The sequence below is a fragment of the Varanus komodoensis genome, unplaced genomic scaffold (genome assembly GCF_004798865.1).
Source record: "Varanus komodoensis strain SLA01 unplaced genomic scaffold, ASM479886v1 scaffold6_2, whole genome shotgun sequence".
In the NCBI taxonomy this organism is placed as follows: Eukaryota; Metazoa; Chordata; class Lepidosauria; order Squamata; family Varanidae; genus Varanus; species Varanus komodoensis.
This window is the reverse complement of record NW_025336346.1, coordinates 17,971,149-17,993,359: the sequence shown is the minus strand read 5'-3', so window position 1 is coordinate 17,993,359 and position 22,211 is coordinate 17,971,149. Positions and strand designations below refer to the sequence as shown.

Below are 22,211 nucleotides of genomic sequence, written 5' to 3'. Positions count from 1 at the left end.
ATAGGCTCTCTGGGCTTACAGCATGATAAAATCCAACATAATAAACAGTGTAATACACAACACAACTCACTATTGCAAAAGTTTTAAGAGATCATGTACAGGTTCATCATGATGCAGCTCAACCTATTCTGATACAGAACTTGAAAAATAAAAATAACATTACCCCTGCAACATACAAGTTTTCCACTAATCAAAGATCGATGCACACCCTTTAAAAACGTGGTGCTTTGTCATATGCTGGGACAGATTTTTTCATGGCTGCCCTGCAACGGTGCCATCTGTCGTTCAGCACCCTTTCTTACCTGTACAAACTGTATTCCTCTGTCATAGTTGAGGCATGGTCAGTGGCTACATGAGTTAAGACTTGCATGCATGGGAAACACATTATATAGCATTTAATAGAACATCTTGTTCTCAGTAGCTATCAAGCCTTGGAAATTTTGCAGCAAGCATATTTACTGATGGTGGGCATGCCTCGTGAGTTCCTCAGATGCAGAGTTCCTGCAGCTGCTGTGCTTGGAGCTTTCCATCCAGTACAGTTCTGCTATGGGTGAGGTCATTCTTGCTGTATAAAGGCTGTCTCTTGTGTAAGAAGTGGCTTACCAGGGTGCTCTCAATGGCTAAGAAAATGGAGAATTTTTCAGTGGTTTTGTTAATACTGCCAAAATTAATAAATTTAGTCAAGCTTTAGTTATTAACTGGGAAAAGGCCATTTCTTCCCCTGAAAAAACTAGTCACACTATGGTTATCCTGCTGTTTAAAACCTGTGGGGGCTTCTTTGAGGTTAAAGATCTTGTAAAATTGCTGACCATTGTGACATTTTGACGGCAGGCAGCATTGTTTGCATGAGTGTTGCCATATTAAGATTGACTACTTCAGTGTTGTTTAAACCTGAAGGTGGCAAGCATAGGTAAATTTATAGCATTTGCATAGTTGTCATCTTATTAAAAGCCTTATGTGCAAGTATACTTGTACTGTACAAGAGCTAGCATCACTGACATCACATATGGCAAATTGCATGGGATGGATTACTGAGGGAAGGAAGAGCCTTTTCTGTCACTTAATATTATGTATACTTTGTCCATTTCATTAAGCCAACAGTTAGTATTCATGAGAGAGAATCATGGCTAGGTATAGGAAGCTGTTGAATTCAAGAGCTAGATTGCTCACGTATGAGGAGGCTTTGCCATGAAGAAGTAAAACTTGGTCTAAAACTTAATCCGTATTCAGCCTTACTCATGTATATTGGGAAATCCTGCATGGCAAGGCTGTATAAGCTCCAAGGGGTCTGAGCCTGGTGCTTTCTACACTTGAGTTATGATTTGCTTACTTAGCCCAGTCTAAGTCTTTTTCCTGCCTTATTGTGTTTGTAATAGCAGGTGCAAAGTTTCATTCTGTAAATGGGGAGTGTGGAAAACCAGAATATGGTAGAGCTTATGGAGACCTTTCTACCTTCATTGCTGCTTAAGCCTGTTTTACTCTTTGTCTAGAACATTGTTTTGTTTTCCTGATACTGAATGGCCAGAAGCTGGAAAGCACTGGCCATCCTGTTCAGCTGGCAGCTGAATGCACCTTCTGGCTGAGATGCCAGAATCGGATATTGCTGTAACTCATTTGTTCTGTGCTTGAAAAAAACCCTGCAAAGCGAGGAACCTCACTCAGGATAGATCAAGTCTGAAAACCAATGCGAGCTGACATGTCAGGTTTTTCTACCTATGTGCTTGTAGTCATACTCTTGCTGGGAAACCCTGTGTTTCACAGCAAGTGCAGTCTTGTGAAACCATTCTAAAACCTTTATGGTTTGCAAAATAGTTGAAATAGTACAAGTAGAAAAGCTCAGTCCAACTCCAAGGAGTAGACGGTTACTTTCAGTATTAAGCTTTTGGTGTGTACTTGAGTAGGAATGTTCATGGGAAAGGAATCCCTTTCTACTCTTTAGGTATAGTTTTATCCTACTAACTCCAGTCAAAACTCAGGGAGTAATTGTACTTGCACTGACTTCCAAAAGAATCACTAAACCATACTGAGCTTACAATAAGCATATCTAAAATACTTATTGAAAAGCAACATTTCTAATTCTTATGAGAGAAAGCCAACATGGAGCATTTTCTCAGTATGAGAGGGCAAGTGATTAAGCACCGTGAGCCCACACATGATGCTGTAATCTGTGCAGCCTTGAGCCAAGTACTGTTCCTATGGACACAGGAGGAACAAACAGGAGGAGGGGAAGAAACAGAGCCAGGAAGAAATGAAGCAAGCAACAGGGACTTGCTTAAAATGTGCAAATTCAAAATGCAGTTTTAATCTTGGTTTTCGTCACCCTCCAAGCAGCCAGTTTATAGTAGCTTCTACCTCAGTTTCTCCCTTCATAGTTCCAGTCTCAAAGAAAAATACAACTCTTCCATGATGTGCTAGGTTTTATGAGATATATGCAGTTATGTATGCTAGGACAATAACTCTTCCATGGAAAAGTGAGCTACCTCAATAATGAAAGTGCAATCTTCTGTCTGCAGTTAGGTATGGGTCCCAGCAAAAGCGGGGAAGCGGGGATACACAAAGCAACATACACTATCATTCTTCAGAACTTCAAAATTCTTCTAGGGTAGCACCTTCTGTAACAGAATTGCGCTCTCTAGCTATCTTTGGGTAAATAAATCTGACATATAATTTCCCTTGTGAGTCCAGAGGTTCCAGAAAAAGAGCAGGGATAGTATTAACTAGCCTAGTTTACATTTGGCAAAGTTCTGCCCATAAATGCAAGATAGGTAGAGGTACTGGATCAGTGTGCTATGGATGATATCAGATTCAGTGCCTTCTTCCAGATGGGCAGTTGGTGAGGGCCTTTTTTTAAAAAAAAGAAACCACAGTTGGGCAGCAATGTAGGGGAATTCTCATGCAAATATATAAATAGTAAAATAACTGACAGTATCTCTGACTACTTGAAAATTGATTAAATCACTTTCTGTTTAGTGTGACTGAATTATGGCCTCTTAACTTCAATGCTGTATAGCTGACAGGCTTCACGAGATGCAGTTTACTTAGTCACCCCAAAACAGAAATAAACTGTCTCACAATGATGCATTAACATGTGTCTTGTTTTCTAAGAAAGGGAGAGCTATTTGTGCTTAATCTGTCATGTGAACTTAGCATGCCGCACGGAAGATCTCCTGCCTTGGTACTCTTCAGATTTTCACATCAGATCTACATTTATTGCACAGTATGCAGTAAACTGCTTCTACCTGCACTAACACATGTGGCTCAGTTCAGTCTAGGCTAGTTTGACAAACAATAATGAAGATGAGCATTTTAGGATTGCTTAGATCCAAATTTATCACTGAGGATTTGTAACAGTTTAGGTGAATTTGTATAAAAGTCTCCTTAAACAGCCTGAAACTTGAAGTGCTAACTTGTATTGTCATTTGGGAGTCCCTTGCTCCTTGAATGATAACTGAAGCATGTGAGTTTTCATGAATCCTTAGTCATGCCTCAGTGATAGAAATACTTGGGCTATAGTAGCAACCAAGGTTGTACATAGCACACGCAGCCAATTTTAGCAAACTGACTCCTAATTTCTGTCACATGAGACTATTTAGTCTCTAGCAGCACAAGTGACTCAAACTCTTCCTCAATTGTAGCATTCATCCTTGCTGTATATGAGCTTTGACTGCTGTTTGAAATTAATAATGAGCAGCCAGTGAATTCATCTGTTACTGTATCCTTTGCCAGTAAGTTGTGCTTCCAGGTAGGAAAAAGGAATGGGCAATATCTGAAATGCTGTTTAACTGACTTTACATGTCAGCAACTGAGCAAGCATGAATATTAGGCGAACATGGTGTGCTGTTAACTGATGTCTATACTAGAAGTCTTTTTTAACGTTCTTTTGGTGCAGACAAAAATATCTGAACCAGATTGTTCCTGGGTGTTAAAGTATCACCTTCTGCAATGTTCAAGTGTATCTAGTTACTTTGTCCTAGAAGATTTCAACAAATTGCAATAAGTGAATGACCCTTGATAGTGTTCACCCATGGGAAACATGCACCTACAGAACCTGATTTGCCATGCTTTTTATACTAAGGTTTTTTTTCCAACTTGTTTGGGGATCTCTAAATGCACTTCACCCATGATTGAACCAGCACCCTATTCCAGTTGATTGGAAGGTTTCATGTACCTGTTTCTTTGTATAATTCCTGATGATTGGCTGAAATGCTAATTGTGAGTAAGAGGCCTGGAGCACCATTTGACCCGGTTCCTTGGTTATTTTGTTTTGCCAGGAGTACCTCCACTGTACCTCTCAGTGGATGTAAGCAGGCTTCCTGCATGACGTTTAACAGTGGGTGACTATGACCATCTGGTATGCTGTAATTTGCTTCAAGTCCTTTGTTTTATGCAAGTAATGCTTGACTATGTTTAGTGCTAGCAGTTGTGATACTGCACTTCTGCTACTGTTTGACTGTACTGTGTTCTGAGACCTGAGCCACCCGTTCTTAGTCCCGTGTCCTTTGGATCTGTTTGATCCCAGCCAATATGAGCACTGGTTGAGCTGGCTGGGAGTGGGGTGAATTACAGTTAAGCACATCCAGGGGGCACCAGATAAGAATGTATGTTGTTGTTTTTAGCATCACTTGCTAACCTCAGCTCATTCTCAGCTAGCTAGCTAGCTCCCTCCCTCAACTTATATTCCAATATAGTAGTCTGAAGACTCTCTTCAGCCTTCCTGCTGTCATTCCTGCATTTCTGTGCTACCTGTCTGTATCCTTTTGGAGCCTACCCTTTCTTCCACTCTCTATACATGTCCTTTTTCACTTTTAGGTCAACCTGAAGCATTATGGAGCCACATTTTTCTGTCTTTGGGGGTGGGGGGGAGTATTGTTCATAACTGTGCTTCTAAAATTTCAATTTTTAAACTCCCACTCTGCTTGGATTCCCTTTTTCCTTACAGTCACTTGCCATGGGACCTTAGTTATCATTGTCCTGATTTTATTAAAACCAGCTTTCCCAAAATTTGGAGTTTGTGTATGGCTGCACTCAGTTTTGCTTTGTTAAAAATCAACTCAAGTATGTTGTTACTCCCCCCAGAGTTCCTGTAACTCCTACTTTATTCCCTAAGATCCCTGTTTGTATTAAGCCAAGGATGGCTGATCCTCTTGTTCCTTCCTCAGCTTTCTCTAGGAGAAAGTTTTCAGCCATGCATGTCAAGAATTTCTTGGGGACATTTCTGGCAGAATTTGTGTCCCATCAGATAGCGGAGTAATTGAAGTCCCCCATTACTACTGCATGGTACTTGCTTGAAATACTGGCAATTGGCTTAATAAAAATGTCATCCTTCTCCTTGATTGGGTGGTTGGTAGCATTCAGCTATCATGTTCCATTTATTCCTTGATGGTATTTATTTTGACCCAAATGCGCTTGATGGGGCTATCAGGCTCATCTTTCTGTATCTGTATGCACAGATAAATATTTTAGTGCAACTCTACCTCCATTCTTATTTCTTCTGTTTGTTTTGAACAAGTAAATTACCCTTCAATTCTAGTCATAGGAGAAATCCCACAAATTTTCAGTAATATCTATAAAGTTGCATTAGCCTTCATGTATTAAAAGTTCAAGCTCATTTGTTTCTTATACTCTGGGCATTAGTATATAGACACCAAAGCCCATGTGTGGTAAGCTCTGGCATCTTTCCTGCATTGTTGTGAAGGCTATTTTGGCACACTACAAGAGCTCTTCTTTGTTATGGTTCATATTCATCCACTGTTGCCTCCAAGCTCATCTCTCTCTCTAACAGGATTCAGTTTAAAGCCCTCCTGATGAAATTCTTCATGCTGGTACCAAACATATTCTTTCCAGCTCTTGTGTGGGGCTCCCCATCCCTTGCCAGTATATCCACCTCCCAGATAGCATCATCTGTGATCCCAGAATCTGAACCTTTCATATCAGTGCTGCTTTTTCATGCCATTAGGTATGGGGGCTACTATTTTGAACTGTCAGTTGAAGACTGAAATCTCTGCCAATTATGGTGATCTCCTCTCACTTCCCAGAATTCCTTAGGCATATGCAGATTATCTCTGCTACCTCAGATCCAGACCACTGTCTTGAGCCAATCAGCTGAAGTCTGATTTTTCTTCTGGTCACAGTGACCACTGCCCAGCATGAATTCTTGTCAGTGGTTCAAGAGTTTCAGCTCCCGGTAGTATAGAAATGTAATAAATAGTATATCCTTTCCTTGGTTTAAGGGGCTTACAGCCTATGAGTATGTTGCACAATGGCCAGAACCCCTCAGTGTTAGAAATGGTACATTCTACAGAACACGGTACAAATGCTAGCTGGTCTTCTCGAGATGTGTATTAATAATTCTCTTACCTTTTTAGAATGGAGCTGCTGTACCTCTTAAAAATAAGTTGTCAAACTGAAGTTGCAATTTAGCAATGGATGGTTTCTGTATTGCAGCTTGTGGCTTGTAGTATGAATAGTTTCCTTCTGCCCTACAATATTTTCTTGTTTTGTTTCTCTACAACATGAAACAGGTAATAAGCCCTCATTTTTCTCTGTTGCCATTCTAACAAAGAATATGAAGCCACTGGACTGCATAGTGGCTTCATATTCTTTACTTAAAGATTATACTATTCTAACTAGCTGTTGGCCCACATCCAAAGACTTCAAAATGTTTTCTGGTTCTGTGCTTTTGTCATTCAAGTATTCAAGCCCTGCTCTACCTTTAGAAATTCTGCCTCCTGCCAACCACCCTTCACTGCCAAGCAGTCTTCTCCAAATACCAACAGGCCACACTTAAGAACAGCTGGAGGACTAGGACTGCCACTCCTGATGCTTTGGCTGCAACTCCCATACTCCTTGATGGCCCATGGTGAGAGTTGTAATCCAGACATCTGGAAGAAACCGGGTTGCTTTCCGCTGCACAAAGTGTGAGGCTTAAACTCAGATTCCTTTTTCTCTTACTGGGAAAGGACTGTTTGCAGAGGTTTCTGTGCTGCCTGCTTTATTCTAAAGTGCTTGAAGTGCTTCAGCATTCCAAGCTATTGTATTTGTCTTCAAATAGGAACAGCAAGCTACAATACTATATCGTACCTTGATGGATTGCAGTTTGGACTAATGGGACTTGTAACCCAGAAAGGTATATTTGCTGAGTTAGGTTCTTCTCCACTGTCCACAAATACTGGGCCAGGCAAGCTGCTTTCTGAACTTGTACCATGGATCTTCTGAGCACTTCTTAGTGAAAATGGGAACTTTGGAACTGTAGTGCTTCAGTAGTCACCAATGCAGTAATTCATCCCTAAGCGCCAGGCTAAGACCTTTTTATTAAAACTTATTTTAATTGTTAAATTATTTGTATTTATAGGATTTTAAATTTTTAGCCGAGATGCACCGGAGGTTTTTAAATTTTTTTATTGTTATATTGTTATTTATTTATGTATTTTGTTTCTGTTGTGAGCCACCCCGAGGCTCTGTTGTGATGGGGGCGGCATAAAAATGTTTTAAATAAAGAATAGGAGTAAGATGTATATTTTGAAGTTAATACGAAGCCTCAATAGGACTAAAACTCTAATTTATATACTTGAATAGGCCAGCAATATACAAATCTGTTCTTCCACAATGAAACAATAAAATAGCAGTGGCATGCACAGCTTTGTTGGAAGTCTTTAAGACTGGATAGCTTGTGGCTTTCTAGTATCTCATATTTGGAATAGCTCTTGCCCTCCAGGTAGCAATGGTTATTGAGCTATATTCCTCCTTGCACTTGCTCTTTTTTTCTTTACAGAATATTTAAAGTTAATAGGCACTTTCTGGACTTGGTGTCCAGTCAGGGCCGCCTCCTTGTAGGGCTGGGTCTATTCTACAATTATTTAATTATATCCTGCCTGCTTTATTTCCTATCAGGAAGCCAGGGTGGCTTACATAATCCTGTTAACATTTTTTTCTCACAACAGTCATGTGAGGTAGATTAGGCTGAAAGGCCATGACTGGCTCAAAGTCATCCTGTGAGCTTTATGACTAAGTGGGGACTAGAATCCAGATCTGAGTCCCAGTTCCATTCTCTAACTACTATTCCAAAGTTCTTTTCAGCTATAATTGTGTAAAAGCAGTTTCTTCCATCGCTTGCAAACAAATGCTGTGCTAATCGATTATCCTGCTGTACATTTCACAATACAGGATATGATTTTTTTGTCTTAATCTCTTTCTCCAGTAAGTGCACTTGAACGGTCAATCAGAAATCTTGAACAATGACTTCTAGAAAGAAAGTATTGCTCAAAGTCATCATCCTTGGAGACTCAGGGTAAGTGGTGTCTGAAAATAGTGATGTCTGTCCTGCATCCAATTGGTATTATAAATGGTGTGCCTTATAAGGTTCATTGAAATGCGTATATTTCAGACTGTTGCAAGTTTCTTGGGAAAGGACCTTTTCTGGGTGTCTTGCATGTGGAAAAACTTTAAGATCTTGCTTGCTTGCTTGGCACTAAGATTTAAACAGCTGTACATGTTCCAGTGTTACCCTGGATTTGTCGCATCATTCATCCGCTGAAACGTAAACTTTTGCTGCCACTGAATTGTGGGCAAGGGAAAACAACTTTCCCTGCAGAATTGCTTGCATTAACAGCATAAAACATGAGATGCATTCTGGACTAGACTGAAATTCCCTCTGTTTGTTTTGTTTGTATAGTAGCAAGCCCTCTACCTGTGAATGACCCTAAAAGGGAAATAGGGTTAGTTATCAAAACCCTTGGAAATGTCTTTCAAAAACTGTATCTTACTGTCAGAAAGAAGTTGGCCTGGAGCCTCTGATCCAATTTTGCTTTTCCCATTTGGTGCTCTATAGTACCTAATGATGCCATTTTCTCTTCCCCTCTCCCTCATGTAAAAATATTTAATCTTTGTAGAGTCACTCCAAATTCAGCTAGGACTACACCACAGGGTGGCATGGGTTGCATGTTGCCCACCTTCCCTAATCATAGAAATCACATGAGCACACTCCTTTGTGGTGTTTTAAAGACGGTGGAATCCTCGAGCTGTGCTGGCCTACAGTATATATCTCTAGAGTGAATTGTGTAAACATAAGAGCCCCACGAGCCCCACCAGTGGTCTGTGTAGCCCAGCCTGCTCCTCGGCCATTAGCGAGCCATTTGTCCACAGCATCCTACAAACAGGATGGGTACAACAGCATGCCCCTGCCTAGCTTCCCAGGAACTGGGATATATAGGCATAGTACCACTGCTAGTAAAGGTGACTCAGACCCTTCAGGACTGGTAGGCATTCAGAGCCTTCTTCATGAATGTGCCCAATCCCCATTCAGAGCCAGAGCCATCCAGATTGGTCTCCATTGCTCATCTTGTTGGAGTAAATTCATACGCTGTGTGAAGAAGTACGTCCTCCTTTTTGTCCTGAATCTCCTGCCAGTCAGCTTCATGGAACGACCCTGCATTCTGACATCATGGGAAAAGGAGAAAAATATCTCCTATCCACTTAATCCACAGCATGTATAGTTCTGTGCACCTCTGTCATGTCTGCTTGTATTTGTTTAGCTTAGAAAACAGGCAACCTCAACTTCAGTGTTGCCTATCAGACTTTCACTGCTGAATAAGATGTCAGAGCATCTTACCTCTATGTTGGCTAAGCAGTTCTAACTGTTTCCCCTTGCATGGAGCATGACTCAGTAAATCTAGGCATTTTGAAACTTCCCTCAAGAGTCAGAGCAGAAAAATAAATCAGGTTGTACAAGCTCCATGCTACCGTGGAGTCACGGCATGCTAAAAAGCTGCATAACGACAACTGATACTTTCTCTTGAGTAAAGCTGGCCAATACTTTGTCAGAACAGTTCCTGAATGTAACAGTTGGGACTGTAATCTGACCCCAGTTCTAATTTGAGTCAGATTACATTCTGCTCCTAGTAAACAAATCTGATGTCACTTGGCTCAGGCTTTTGAATAATGATCTAGCAATCTTCGAGTTCATCACCCCAAAAGATATTTGCAACTTAAATCACAGTAGTGAAATAACAGATATTGCTAAATATTGCTACTATGCATTAAACTCTGTCAGCATTGAAGCAAAAACGTGTTAATTTTTCTGAACTCAATGAAAGTATGTAAACTTATCTGTACAGCAACAGTGACAAGCCAGAATAGTGTGCTGAATAAACTCCCCAAGTATGATGGATATACAGTCCTGTAGCCAGAGGGGAAGCCATAAGTGAAGATGAAAACTATTCTGTGCCTGGATTACTACCTTTAGTTACAGGATGTTAAAACCTGGAAAGAACAATTGGTGTAGTCTAATAAATATTTGGGTCATATCTGGATTCTGGATTTGCAGAAGTGTTTCCTATCACATGCTTTAATGTAGCCTAACAGAGCAGTATATAGTGGCCACCTTCAGAAATGCCTGGCATGATTTGGCTGTTAAGTCTGTATTTATGAACACTTGATTTAACTTAGCCTGTTACAACCTATCTTTATTTTTCTGCTGGACAAGGTGAATAGCTTCACCTTATCAAAAATGCAATACTTAATGCTCAGTAAATATTCCAGTCCACATACTTGAATGCTGCTCTAGATGGCTGGTAGCATGGCTTGCTGTACGGGAGCTTATTCCCGACCTCAGTTCAGTTTCTAATTGGTAGATCTCCAGATTAAAGAACTTGTGAGAAGCCCTGCCAATGGTCAGGAACACTGGAAGTTGAAGCCCAAAATATCTTAAGACCTCTTTCCTACTCACATTTGCTCTTGAGAGATGAATCAGAGGTTAACCTATTTATGTGCTTTGACCTTACATGATAAGAGTATTGCTGAAACTTTAACTTTCAGTTAGTCATGATTAAAATTTCGTATGCAGAAATTAATGCATGAGAACCTATGTGCTTGTTCTGTGCACAAAAATACAGGCTTAGGTTGAACAAAATCTCTAATTTACCCAACTGGCTCCATGATATTTCCTTTTCCCATAGGGTGGGAAAGACATCTCTTATGAATCAGTATGTGAACAAGAAATTCAGTAACCAGTACAAAGCTACAATAGGAGCAGACTTTCTGACGAAGGAGGTGATGGTGGATGATAGGCTAGTCACAATGCAGGTAAGAACATTGCACCTGTAGCATCTCTGCAGCTTGCAGAAATCTGCACATTTGTGTTTATGTTCAGGTATTTATACTTCCTCTTCAGTTCTCCATGAAACACTCAAGGTAGCATTGATAGTGCTTATCAAGCATACTTCTGCCAAATAGTAGGTTGGTGTTCTGGAGATGCTGGGAGGTTGGCATGATAAAGACGAGAGCCCCAGAGGTCCTTGAGACTTGGAATGCAGTAGGATGCCTTGGTGGGAGTCTTAGCCTTTCCACGGATAGTGCCTTACCAGTGCCATTCCTGGCTTTTCTCCAGTCCTTGGAGAAGGCGATGGTAGGGCTCATGACTGCCTTCTTTAAGCAAGCAGGAGTGCCAGTAGGCACATCTGTCGGTTCTGTGGTGACTTGACATGAGAAGAGTGCAAAAGATGACCTGACCTTCTTGCATAGAGCTCCGATCTTGCGAACCTGGCACATCTGTCAACTGACCAGATACTGTCAATTGGCCATTGTCAAATATTAATAGCCAGCCAGTCGTTCCTGCTACAAAGACTTCCCCAACTCGTGTAGGTGTCAAGGGAGTTTGGGGCGTGTGTGGGCTTTACACTGGACAAGGAGCAACGTGCATTTTTTGTGTTCCTTCTTCCTGAGTCAACACTCAGAATGAGGAAACTACCCCACTCCTCTCTCCTGTGCAAACTAAAGCCTACCCGACTTGCAGTTCAGTGTGACAAGAGGCTCCCCCCGCAATGCTGCAATTCACTGGAGTGGGGAAGTGCTTGATGCTGGGTTCCTTGCCTCACCCAAAGGCCACATTCAGTTGTCTGTCTATCAGAATTCGTCTTGGGAACGTGCACTAAAAAGGGATATGCTGGTATGTCATTGAAAGGCAAGAATGTTGACTTGTTGATACTGGATTTGGATAGACATTTCCACAGAGCCAGCTTTGGGATAATGAGCCAATCGAGTGAGTTTGGTTAAGTTTGCATGGATAAACTGCCCTCAAGTGGTCTTCTCCTGTGATCTCTGCAGATATGGGATACAGCAGGGCAGGAACGGTTTCAGTCGCTGGGAGTAGCCTTCTACAGAGGAGCGGACTGCTGTGTGCTGGTGTTTGATGTAACAGCTCCCAACACATTTAAAACTCTGGACAGCTGGCGAGATGAGTTCCTCATTCAAGCCAGTCCACGGGATCCTGAAAACTTTCCTTTTGTTGTGCTGGGAAACAAGATTGACCTAGAAAACAGACAAGTAAGCTGATGGAACACTGTTGTGAACTAGAAACAGCATCAAAGCTAAAAACCTGAATCTTGTACCAATGGGCGGGTCTAAGTTACAAGGGAGAGTATTTTTAGCTTGGGTCTCTTACGAAAGCTGCAGTGCATTGTCTGCAGAGGTGTGTGCTGTTTCCAAGAGTGGAGATGGAACAATGTAGCCTTGGAAACAAGCTTATGATATAAAAGGATTGCTGGGAACTAACAAGAAATATTGGGCTCAACGATCCGAGGAGTAGCTAGTTCCTCTGCTCTTTGTCACTGAATAAAAGTTTTTTGACACATGTAAAAAGTTACTGGACATGACTCTCAGTAACTACAGAGCTCAAAAAGTCCTACCTCTGTTACAGGTTACTACAAAACGAGCACAGGCCTGGTGCTACAGCAAAAACAATATCCCTTACTTTGAAACCAGTGCCAAGGAGGCCATTAATGTGGAACAAGCTTTCCAGACAATTGCACGAAATGCACTTAAACAGGTATGACTTCTACACAGCAGCTTTTTGCAGAGTCATGACTGGGATGCTGCATGTGAGGGCAGAATTGAGTGATGGTTGGAAACAGGAGATAGAGGCACTAGTGCCCTTATTACACCTTTACAGGTTTTAAAAGATCCTAAAAATCTGGGTTTTCTAAAAAAAAAAAAAAAAAAAATTCAGTAGTGGGACTGAGTATATATCCCAGAGGCAACTTTTGAAGAATGCTTGGTGTGGTTATTCTACAGTCCATAGCTCCATAGACTGGGCCGTGGCCAGCTTTTTAGCAGAAATGGTGGTACTGAATTGGTTCCTCCCAGACTAGGGAAGGCTTGATAATGGTGTTGCTTCCTTCAGGCAATGGGAATTGGGAGGCAAACACCGGAAGTGATTCTTGCATGATGCTATGGTGCCTCTACTCCCCCCCCCACCCCCCGCTTCCTGGTAATTGCCCATTTAGTTGGACTAAGGGCTGGATTGTAGCTGGTAACTTCTTCCTTCTTTCTTGATAGGAAACTGAAGTGGAGCTTTACAATGAATTCCCTGAACCTATCAAACTAGACAAGAATGATCGAGCAAAGGCTTCTGCGGAGAGCTGCAGCTGCTGAGGTGGGGCTGGAGGGGTTAGCACAGACCTTCACAAATGATATCACACTTAGGCCTTCAAACATACACGGCCCCTCTCCTGTGTAAAAAGAAATACGATCCCATTTTCAGCGGCCAAAACCACCCATGAACAACTTGTAAGCCCATTCTTTCCTCTCCACGACTTCATCAATGTCCTTACATCCCATTATTTCATGGTAGCAGACCTTTCTCCTCTAGTTTAAAAAAAAAAAAAAACCTCTTATATGTTTGGAACTTAAGCTACTTCCAGGTGTCCATTGGAAAGAAACTGTACAGATAATCTGTAACAATTTTACCTTTGTCTTGTGTTTTCCCCTGTGAAGGCGGCAACTGGAAAGGCTAATTATTCATAGCTCATTGCAAGCTCAGCACCCAGTCCAACTAGGTTGAGTTTTGTATGTATCTGTTAATGCTTGTTACTTTTAACTAATCAGATCTTTTTACAGTATCCACGTATTATGTAATGGCTTCTTTAGGAAAAATCTTATAGTACATGTTAATATATGCAACCAATTAAAATGTATAAATTAGTGTAAAATTCTTGAATTACATGTTTAAGTACTGAAACACAGGTTGTTTAGGAAGCGAACAGGACACTTGTGGAATGCAGTATGCTAGCAACACAAGTCCAGATAGAGGCAGTATTCTGTACAGTAGAAGCAAGAATTATGTAAACATTTGTATTGATTTTAAGAGCCAAAAAGCTTCATCTCCTAGAAAAATATTGTTTGGCTTCTTTGTAGCGAAAAATTTTCAAAGGATGATTTGCATAACCTTGCACACTGGATTATTGGACTACAAAAATTAAATACTGCTTTCAGAATGATCACTTTGTTTGCCTTTTACCCCTTTTCATGATTAACTCTGAAAATGTAAAGCGGAATCTTAACATGAGATGTCTGGCTCCTGTAGAAGAAGCTCCATCTGGGTTGTGATTTGGTCATCTTGATGGCTAAACACCCCTTTCCCTCTTTCTGTCACTAGTCTGGATTTCCTGCAGTGGAAACCTGACAATTTTGTTCTGCTCTTCTTGCATTTGTAGCTTTCTTAAATGGAGCACTTCTACTGTTTTCCCCCCAGAGGTCTACATTCTAGTACGTAGGCAGAACTCTTCTGTAAAGAAACATGCCAATAAACTTAACAAGAACAAACTATCTTGCTCCCCATTTGTATTCTTTTACTTCCTTACTGAAGCTGGAGCTCCTGCACTAATTTAAACATTTTATCCAGCACCCTCTTGGTATGACCCCGGCCAGCCAAGGAAGAGGTGGAATCCAGCAGAAGTGTTAAAAAGCAGGCTTATCCATGAAAGCCTCTTGAGAAAGCTGTTGAGCTTAGATAACCTTACTTCTATAAGGAAAACATGCTAGTAAACCTAAAAATGCTTAGAAAAAATATTTTTTCAGACACTGTTTTGGCAGCGATACATTTGTTGTGGCTTCTGTAGCTAGTCACCTTGAATAGCTCCAATTGCCTTCTAGAAAATGATTTCAGAGTAATAGGATGCACATAACTCAGGCAAGCACTCATACCTAGTCCCATACCAGAAGAATCTGGTACTTTGGTAAAACTGTAGAATGGGGCACTAAAAATAGAAATTGGTCTGACCTGGCTGTAGGTTATAGGGCTGTTCCATAGCTGGTGGGAACAACTAGCCCAGATACTAGCTTGTATAAATAGTCTTGAAGGCAATATAACTGCTTGCATCTAGGGCACAGTTCTATGCCTGTTTGGATAGGAAAAGGTCAAGTTTATCGTGTTGCCAGTCAGTGAAACAATGTATATTCATAGTTAGTATTCTGTCTGGAAAGCAGAGACTCTTACAGAAAGGGAGCGGTAGACCCGCCTTACCACTCACTCAGTTGACTAATTTTCCTTTTCCTTTCCCTGCTGGCCATTCAGCACTAGTGTTTCCTCCTCCTGCCAGAAACAATAAATTAGATGGCCTAGACCAGCATAGGTTGTGGAAGGCCATCTTTGCATAAGTTTCCGAGCAAAGCTCACTGTCAGGTGATGTTTCTGTTCTGGCAAGATTGCATTGTATTTTGGTCCTGCTGGTCATCTTTTGCAAGGAATCCGAAGCAGCTTATAATAGCAGTGTTACCCTGAAACTGGATTGCTCAGCATGGTTCTGCCTGTGCAGTTAGACCTATGGTGGGTGCTCAGTGCCTGAGAACTCTATCATACACCCACCGAGGCAGTGATGGAGGGGTCACAGTGGCTGCAACACAGTTTTGCCCCATGAAGCATCTTTGTCTCTTTCTGGCCTACTGTTTGTGTTCTTTCCAGAAGTGAGAGGGAAAGAATTCTTGGTGGTGTCACTGTTTTTAGTATCCCCAAAATAAACCCCTTCCAGATGGGACTAAATTCTTACTGGAACAACACTGATTATTCAAAAATGCATTCAATGCAAGACTTCTAGTGAAGAGAAAGCTGACAAATATAAGCTACCAAAGATGCAGTAAAAATGTAATTAGTGGGAGGTGAGTTTTGCTTTAAGACTATTAACAACGGCACACCCAGTGAATGAATTTGGTTTCCATGATAGTGCCATAAGTTTGCTCAATTCAGTGGTATAAAACTATTGACAAGCAGTTTTTATCTTAAGAGAAATTGCCCTGAGAGTCCTCTTGGCTGTACAGTGCTGTAACAGTGCCATTCTGGCATAAAGATGCTGCTAATGCAAGTCCTTTGCCTGGAAGAGTAGTTTTCTTTGGAATAGCACCCATTTTCAGGCCATGTTTCTGAACATGGTGAGTGGCCTTCCCAGTGTGTTCATTCTGTCCGCTTTGTGCATTTTGCCAAAACAGCATATTGGGAGGACTTCTTTGGAAAATGTGATGTTTGCTTTTGGGTGACTTTAATTGTCATCATTTTCATGGAGCAGCTGATAATGAAGGATTTTATTAAGTGGTTCCAGCAATGAGAGGACCTATTCTCATTCTCATGCTTTCAAAGCAAAGTGACCATTCCATACCTTCTCCTTCCCTGTTGCCTCATCACTTTGGTATTCTTGATCACTAGTCAAACTCCTGGGCAGGAAAGTTAGCTGCCTTAGTGAAAGTTTGTCAAAAGTATTAAATCCTAGTGATTCTCCCACAGGGCCATTGGTATTATATGAAAGTGTACTTTGTAATTATTAGATACTATTCCATTCATTAGAAGTTCATCTAAGTGTCATAGGCAGCAGTGCAAAATATATCTAATATAAGTGAAGTTTTCTTCTCCTAGAGTGAATTCTACCACTGTTCATGATGGACTGCTAGTAATGATGCATATTTGATGTTCCTTGCAAACCTTTAAGAAGGCAAGGGCAATAGCTCCCCAAATAGTTGCTAAAGGCAAAAGACTCTGGCCTGTTTCACAGCCAATACTGCTAGCCTCAGTGTGTTCAGAATAGTACTTATAAAAATCTATGTACTAAATGCTTGTATCAGCAGGGCTTGGAAGTTATGAGCTTGCAAGCTGTTGTAAATAGCCTGGAAGAGACATTTTTATACAGCTGAACTTTCGGCCTGTAGGGTGGAAGCTTCCTCAGTTGCCTTTCGCTCTTTCTGGATAGATGGCTGGTACCTATCTTATGTTTGACACTGCTTTTTGATAATACAGCTGTGGAGCTAGGTGCTATATTACAGAAATTGTGGTAGCTGCCCCAATAACAAGAACTTGTGGGTATATGTTTTTTCCAGGGATGTGATGCTGTCATAACTGAGCTTGCAAAATATAATATCTCAGGAATCTGGAATACCAGCCTACTGCTTTGGCGTAAGTCTGCAGACCTTTGAAACACTTACCTGTTTGGTTGGTTGCCTTGAACATAGCAACCTGCTGGCCAATACCCAGGATGGCTTCCACAAGTGATAGTCTGCTCCTGGACAGTTAATTTGATGGAAAACTGGTTCATGAAGTTTTTCTGGGAGAAAAATATCTGTTATCTGTATTGTGAAAATACTTAAAACCCACCTTGAAAATATGAAATTGTCAGACCATTAAAAGCTATGGTTTAAAGGACAACGCACACATCTTCATACATTTATACTTATTCCATATTCTTGAGCTGCAGGAACGTGCCCTTCAGGATAGTTGTTGGAACACTACCAATATAATGTTCTACTGTGTGAAGGCATAGGCATTAGATGAGTAAAAACTAACCATGGGCAATACTGAATAGCCACTTTTCTTAACTAAGCCTGCCAGTATTCATCTTGGTTGAAGGTGTTACTCTCATCCTACTAAATGAGGCAGAAATCACAAGAACAAAGATTGAACTTGTGGGAATGGAGCTTAATAACACTTATTTCTACCAAATGCAAGGCAGTATGCACAAAAGTATTAAAAGTTTTGTAGGAACTTCTTCCAAGTTAGGGAAAAATCTATGGTGTTGATCTCCTCCAAATGCCATCATGAGCATTTGGCATGTAATTCCACAGTGCCATCTGCCAGAGGAAAATAGCTTCTTATCAGGGGCTCAGATTGTGCTTTGGAGCAGACTACATAACTATTTTGTGGAAGTAGTTGGACCACCATTGCCATATCTTGCATTAAACTGTGATCCCTACTTAACACCCCACTGTGGTATGCTGTGTTTGCGTTCCAGTGCAGCTTGGAAGTTATTTTGTAACCTTTGCTTTTCATTCCAGTTCTTGTAAAAGAGATTTAGTTCTGTCATTGCCACCCTCTCCCAGTAGGACAAGGAAGCTACTTGGGAGCTTCCACAGACTACAGCAACCCCTGAATGATGCTAACAGTTGCATTAAGAAACTCTTCAATCCACAGTTTTTAAGCCATTACACATTTTGCTGATGACTTCAGGATAACAGCCGTTATTCCTAGGCAGCAAATTGTACCCATCAAGCTCCAACAAAATAACTTGCTTACTGCAGATTTTCTTTTTCAGTCTCAGTGCCCTTGAATTTCATTCAGTATTAAGTTTGGAAAATTCTGCAGTTCGCTCCTAGCTTCAGTGCATATCTTCTGGTTTGGGGGATCTGTAGAAATTGCAGCCTACTTTGGCACCCAGCAACTCTCGTTCGTGATGTTACATAGCTTAAGTGTATACTTTGAAGTACAGGGCAAGAGTTCTGGGCAGGCCAGAACAACAGTTCTTTGAACATAAACCACTAGTCAAGCTCAAAGTCAAATTCCCAGCTCAACTCTCCTTTGCAGCCTTTTGAATAGGGAGGCATGCGTGCTTTGCAAGATTCTCTCGTCTTCTTGAGTGTCTGTGGTTTTCTACTGGTCACTGAACTTCCTTTGCCGCCGCCTCTATATTATGTGAGCCAAGCTTGTTTCTGGATGAAAGCATTAATTTACGCACATTATATTCTTCAAAAATATTGGCTGGCTTGCTCATGTAATGATCTTGGGAACTCTTGGAACCTAACTGCTGATCAGTGAAAACATTAAAATAACTGCATGGAAAGAGACCACTGCTTGCAATGTAACTGAGTGTATGGCATTACATGGCCCGAGGCACTACATAACTAGTTTCCCACCAGTTCTCTGTAGATTATCTCATCAGGTAATAGGTCCTTTACTCTCGTGTTGAGTTACCTTCTGGTGAGTTGAGTTAGGCAAACGCTGTGGTTGGCTGGCCGTTGGTTCTCCAGGGTTTCAGGCTGTAGCCTTTGCCAGCCCTGTTTCCGGAAATCCTTTCCTAGGGATGAAGCCTCATTCTGTCTGTGTGCTAAACATATTTGCAGCCTTTCAGCCACGCTCCCTTTTCTGTTTGGGAAGAATGGATGACAATCAATATATACTTGATCAGATTCCCTCTGCTTGGCACTTCATAACAGAGAATATTAAAACTGGAATGAATTGTCTTCTATGTATCAAGACAGTTTGTTCATCAGTGGTCTGAGGGCAAAGTTTCAGATTGCAGAATTCAGTCTTTTTCTATTGGTGTTATCTTCATGTAGATATTTGATACCTTTTTTTTAAAAAAAGGCATGGTGTACACCATTATTGTACACAATAATAAAAGTGAAAAATATAACTGGAGGAGGGCTGTTGTTGGTGCCATTTTTCTGTTTCAATTCCTTGACGTTCCTGTTGTGTGGTTTTAATCAAGATGTCTCCTAAAGAGATGTAGCTATTTCATATGACTCCCTTGTTACAATCATTGGCTCTGTTCTTCAGCTGTATTTAAGTGAAGATCAGCTTGGAAAGAAAAATAACATGGACACAGAGGTATCTTATACCTTACAGAGGATGTTGAGCCATTTGGTTTTCCTTATCACCACACATTCCTTTCCAACAACAGCTTACAAACATGACCAGAACCAGTCTGGAACAGAGTATAGCCCAATTTAATCTAGATTTCTGTTCCCACGTGACCAAGCAGCAGGCCAAAGGAAGCCCACAAGCAGGGCATGGGTGCAGTGACACCCTCCCAATCTTGTCTCCCAGCAACTGGTAGGGAGAGGCGCACTGTCTGAGATGTTCTGTGCCTTCGAGTCATCTCCAACTTAGGGTGGCCCTGTGAATGAGTGAAAGCCCTCCAGAAGGGCCTGTCACTGGCAGCCCTGCTCAGCTCTTGTAAACTCAAGGCTGGCTTTCTTTACGGAATTGACCCACCTCAGAGGTGATCTTCCTTCTCCTCATTTATTTTCACCTTTATGAAATATGATCCTTTTCTCCAGTGAGCCTTGTACTTTGGGCACATCATGGGAAGTTTTGTCAGCTTCAGTTTTGTCATTTTTGCTTCCAGGAAAAGTTCTGGCTTGATTTAATCTAGGAGTCACTTGTTTGTCTTTCTGTTGGTCTGGGTATTTGCAAGGCTCTTTTCCAGCACTCAGAAACTGGAGGTAATATACAGTAATCAGAACTAGTAGCCACTAATAGCCTTATTCTCCATGTTCTTTTGCCTATTCTTGTCCTCATGCAAGTCTTTCTTACAACTTGTTGTCTTCCCTTTTAATAGCTCCAGATTCCTTGTATATTGCATGGCATTGGTGCCACCAGAGAGGGGGCATTGTCCAAATCCCCAGGAACATCAGTTTTATGTTGGGGCAGAAGATGTACACATGCTTGGCACTAATAGCAGCTATCCCTGAGGCTCATAAATTATATTTGTATATATCCATATTCCTGTTTTCTTTTGCTGAGAATTCACAATAGTGAGTGCACTGACGCTTGGGTCTTAACACGGTGCCTATATTTCCCAATTGCACTATGATCCACTTGCCCAAGAGCACAAGGCCAAAAGGCTGCACTCTTCCTTGGCTCAAAGCATCTGATCAGTAACTTGTATGGCGGTTCTGAGTGGTGTGTGTTTGCACACTCCTTTCCAGATGTGATCAGGACATGTATATTCTTCAAAGGGGGTACCCAGAGTGCTACATATGGAAAAAATAGATGAATGAGGTGGAAAGAATTGTATGTGGCAAAGAAAGGAGGGAAAGGGAAATACATTGCAGGAAGTCTGCATGCTACATTTGGTCCTGTTAAGAGGAAATTGCATTTCTAACTGGGGCTGGTTGACAACAGACTGCTGCTTAGACTTTCTTGATTCGGTTTGGGTGAAATCAATACCATAATGTAATGGGTATGCCATTACACACCAAATATGTCTGCTTTGTAAGAGGAACCTCAGTGATCGTATAAGCCTAGGTTCCCCTAGCTTGATAAGGGTTAAAGGTTAGGTCAGAAAACCTCAGGTCATTTTCTTTCAATTTGCCATAACAGCATGACTCCCATTATGGCAGTGCTCTAATGAACTCCATGCAATCAATACAAATAGGTAAATGTAGGGCTTTTCCTCCTTGCAAAATCACTTGAGGATTGGTAATAGTGTAGCTGGGTCATTAATGCAATCCTTTTCCTCGATAACAATTCCCATGTGAACATTTTGTAGGACTAGAAGATGGACATTTGGCATCCTGACATTTTGTACTGGTTTTGCTTTGGGATGACTATACTTAGAATGGTGTGGCTACTGTGCTTTCCCTTGTCAAAAGTCTACAGTTCAGCTTTCCAAAACATTTTCCTTTGCAAAGGAACCATTTCTGAGTGTGAAGATACTTAGAAATCTCAGGTAGAGGTTTCTGAGGGATCGTGATGTTTCAGTGCCCACTGTTGCTCCTTACCTCCTTTTGACTAGCCAAAACAGAACAAATTATGCAAAATACATAACTGATCTCATTGTCCTTGCTTTCTGTTAACGCTGCCTATCTATATGCTAAGATGCAAATTGACTTTGCAGTGCAGGAACAGAATGTGAGACTGCTCCACATGTATTTATTTTCTTAAAAAAATGTATGTGTTCCAGGACTGTTCCATATCAATAATAAAATCTTATTTCTTTCTCCTCCTGTTATACTTGTTCCTCTCAGATCTGAAGCTGGGAACCTTGCTTCTTCCATGTAAGTGGAGTCATCTAGTACCAAATGTCCCTTTAAAAGCATCTCTGTGGTGGCTAATTTATGCCAGTGCTCCATCCTCCAGGGGGCGGTAGAGCAGAATGCCCCGTTTCAGTAGATGGGCTGAGGGGCACTTTCTGATGCGGTGTTGGCAAGGCCTGTGAATGGACGCTTGATGCTGAGGCATGGGCCTGCATGTCCACAAAGGGAGAAGCACATGCCACCAGCCTGTCACTCATCTCAGGTCAAGGCTGGGAGGGTGGCATGCTGCTGACTCCTTGTGTAAAAATGCCTGACTGAAACTAGGGTTGATTTAATATGATAATTATTCACTAAGAATGAGGACATAGGCAATCTGATGCCTCTTAGTGAGGACCTAGGCAATCTGATGCCTCTTATGGAAACTA

At 41.3% G+C, this 22,211-nt stretch overlaps 1 protein-coding gene across 5 annotated transcripts; it reads left to right on the top strand.

The window, feature by feature from the left end:
• The first annotated feature begins 3,591 nt into the window (after positions 1-3,591).
• Positions 3,592-21,752, top strand: RAB7A (RAB7A, member RAS oncogene family). 5 transcript variants are annotated; one of them, XM_044451663.1, is made up of 6 exons: positions 3,592-3,742; positions 8,198-8,287; positions 10,953-11,079; positions 12,100-12,318; positions 12,692-12,820; positions 13,330-21,752. In XM_044451663.1, exons 2-6 carry the CDS (start codon positions 8,235-8,237, stop codon positions 13,423-13,425), a joined length of 624 nt encoding a protein of 207 aa, XP_044307598.1. In that variant the 5' UTR covers positions 3,592-3,742; positions 8,198-8,234; the 3' UTR covers positions 13,426-21,752. The 5 variants fall into 5 exon arrangements, with proteins under 5 accessions (XP_044307598.1, XP_044307599.1, XP_044307600.1 ...); XM_044451664.1 differs by having other exon boundaries at positions 3,599-3,725; XM_044451665.1 differs by lacking the exon at positions 3,592-3,742 and adding an exon at positions 4,296-4,351.
• The last annotated feature ends 459 nt before the right edge of the window (positions 21,753-22,211 follow it).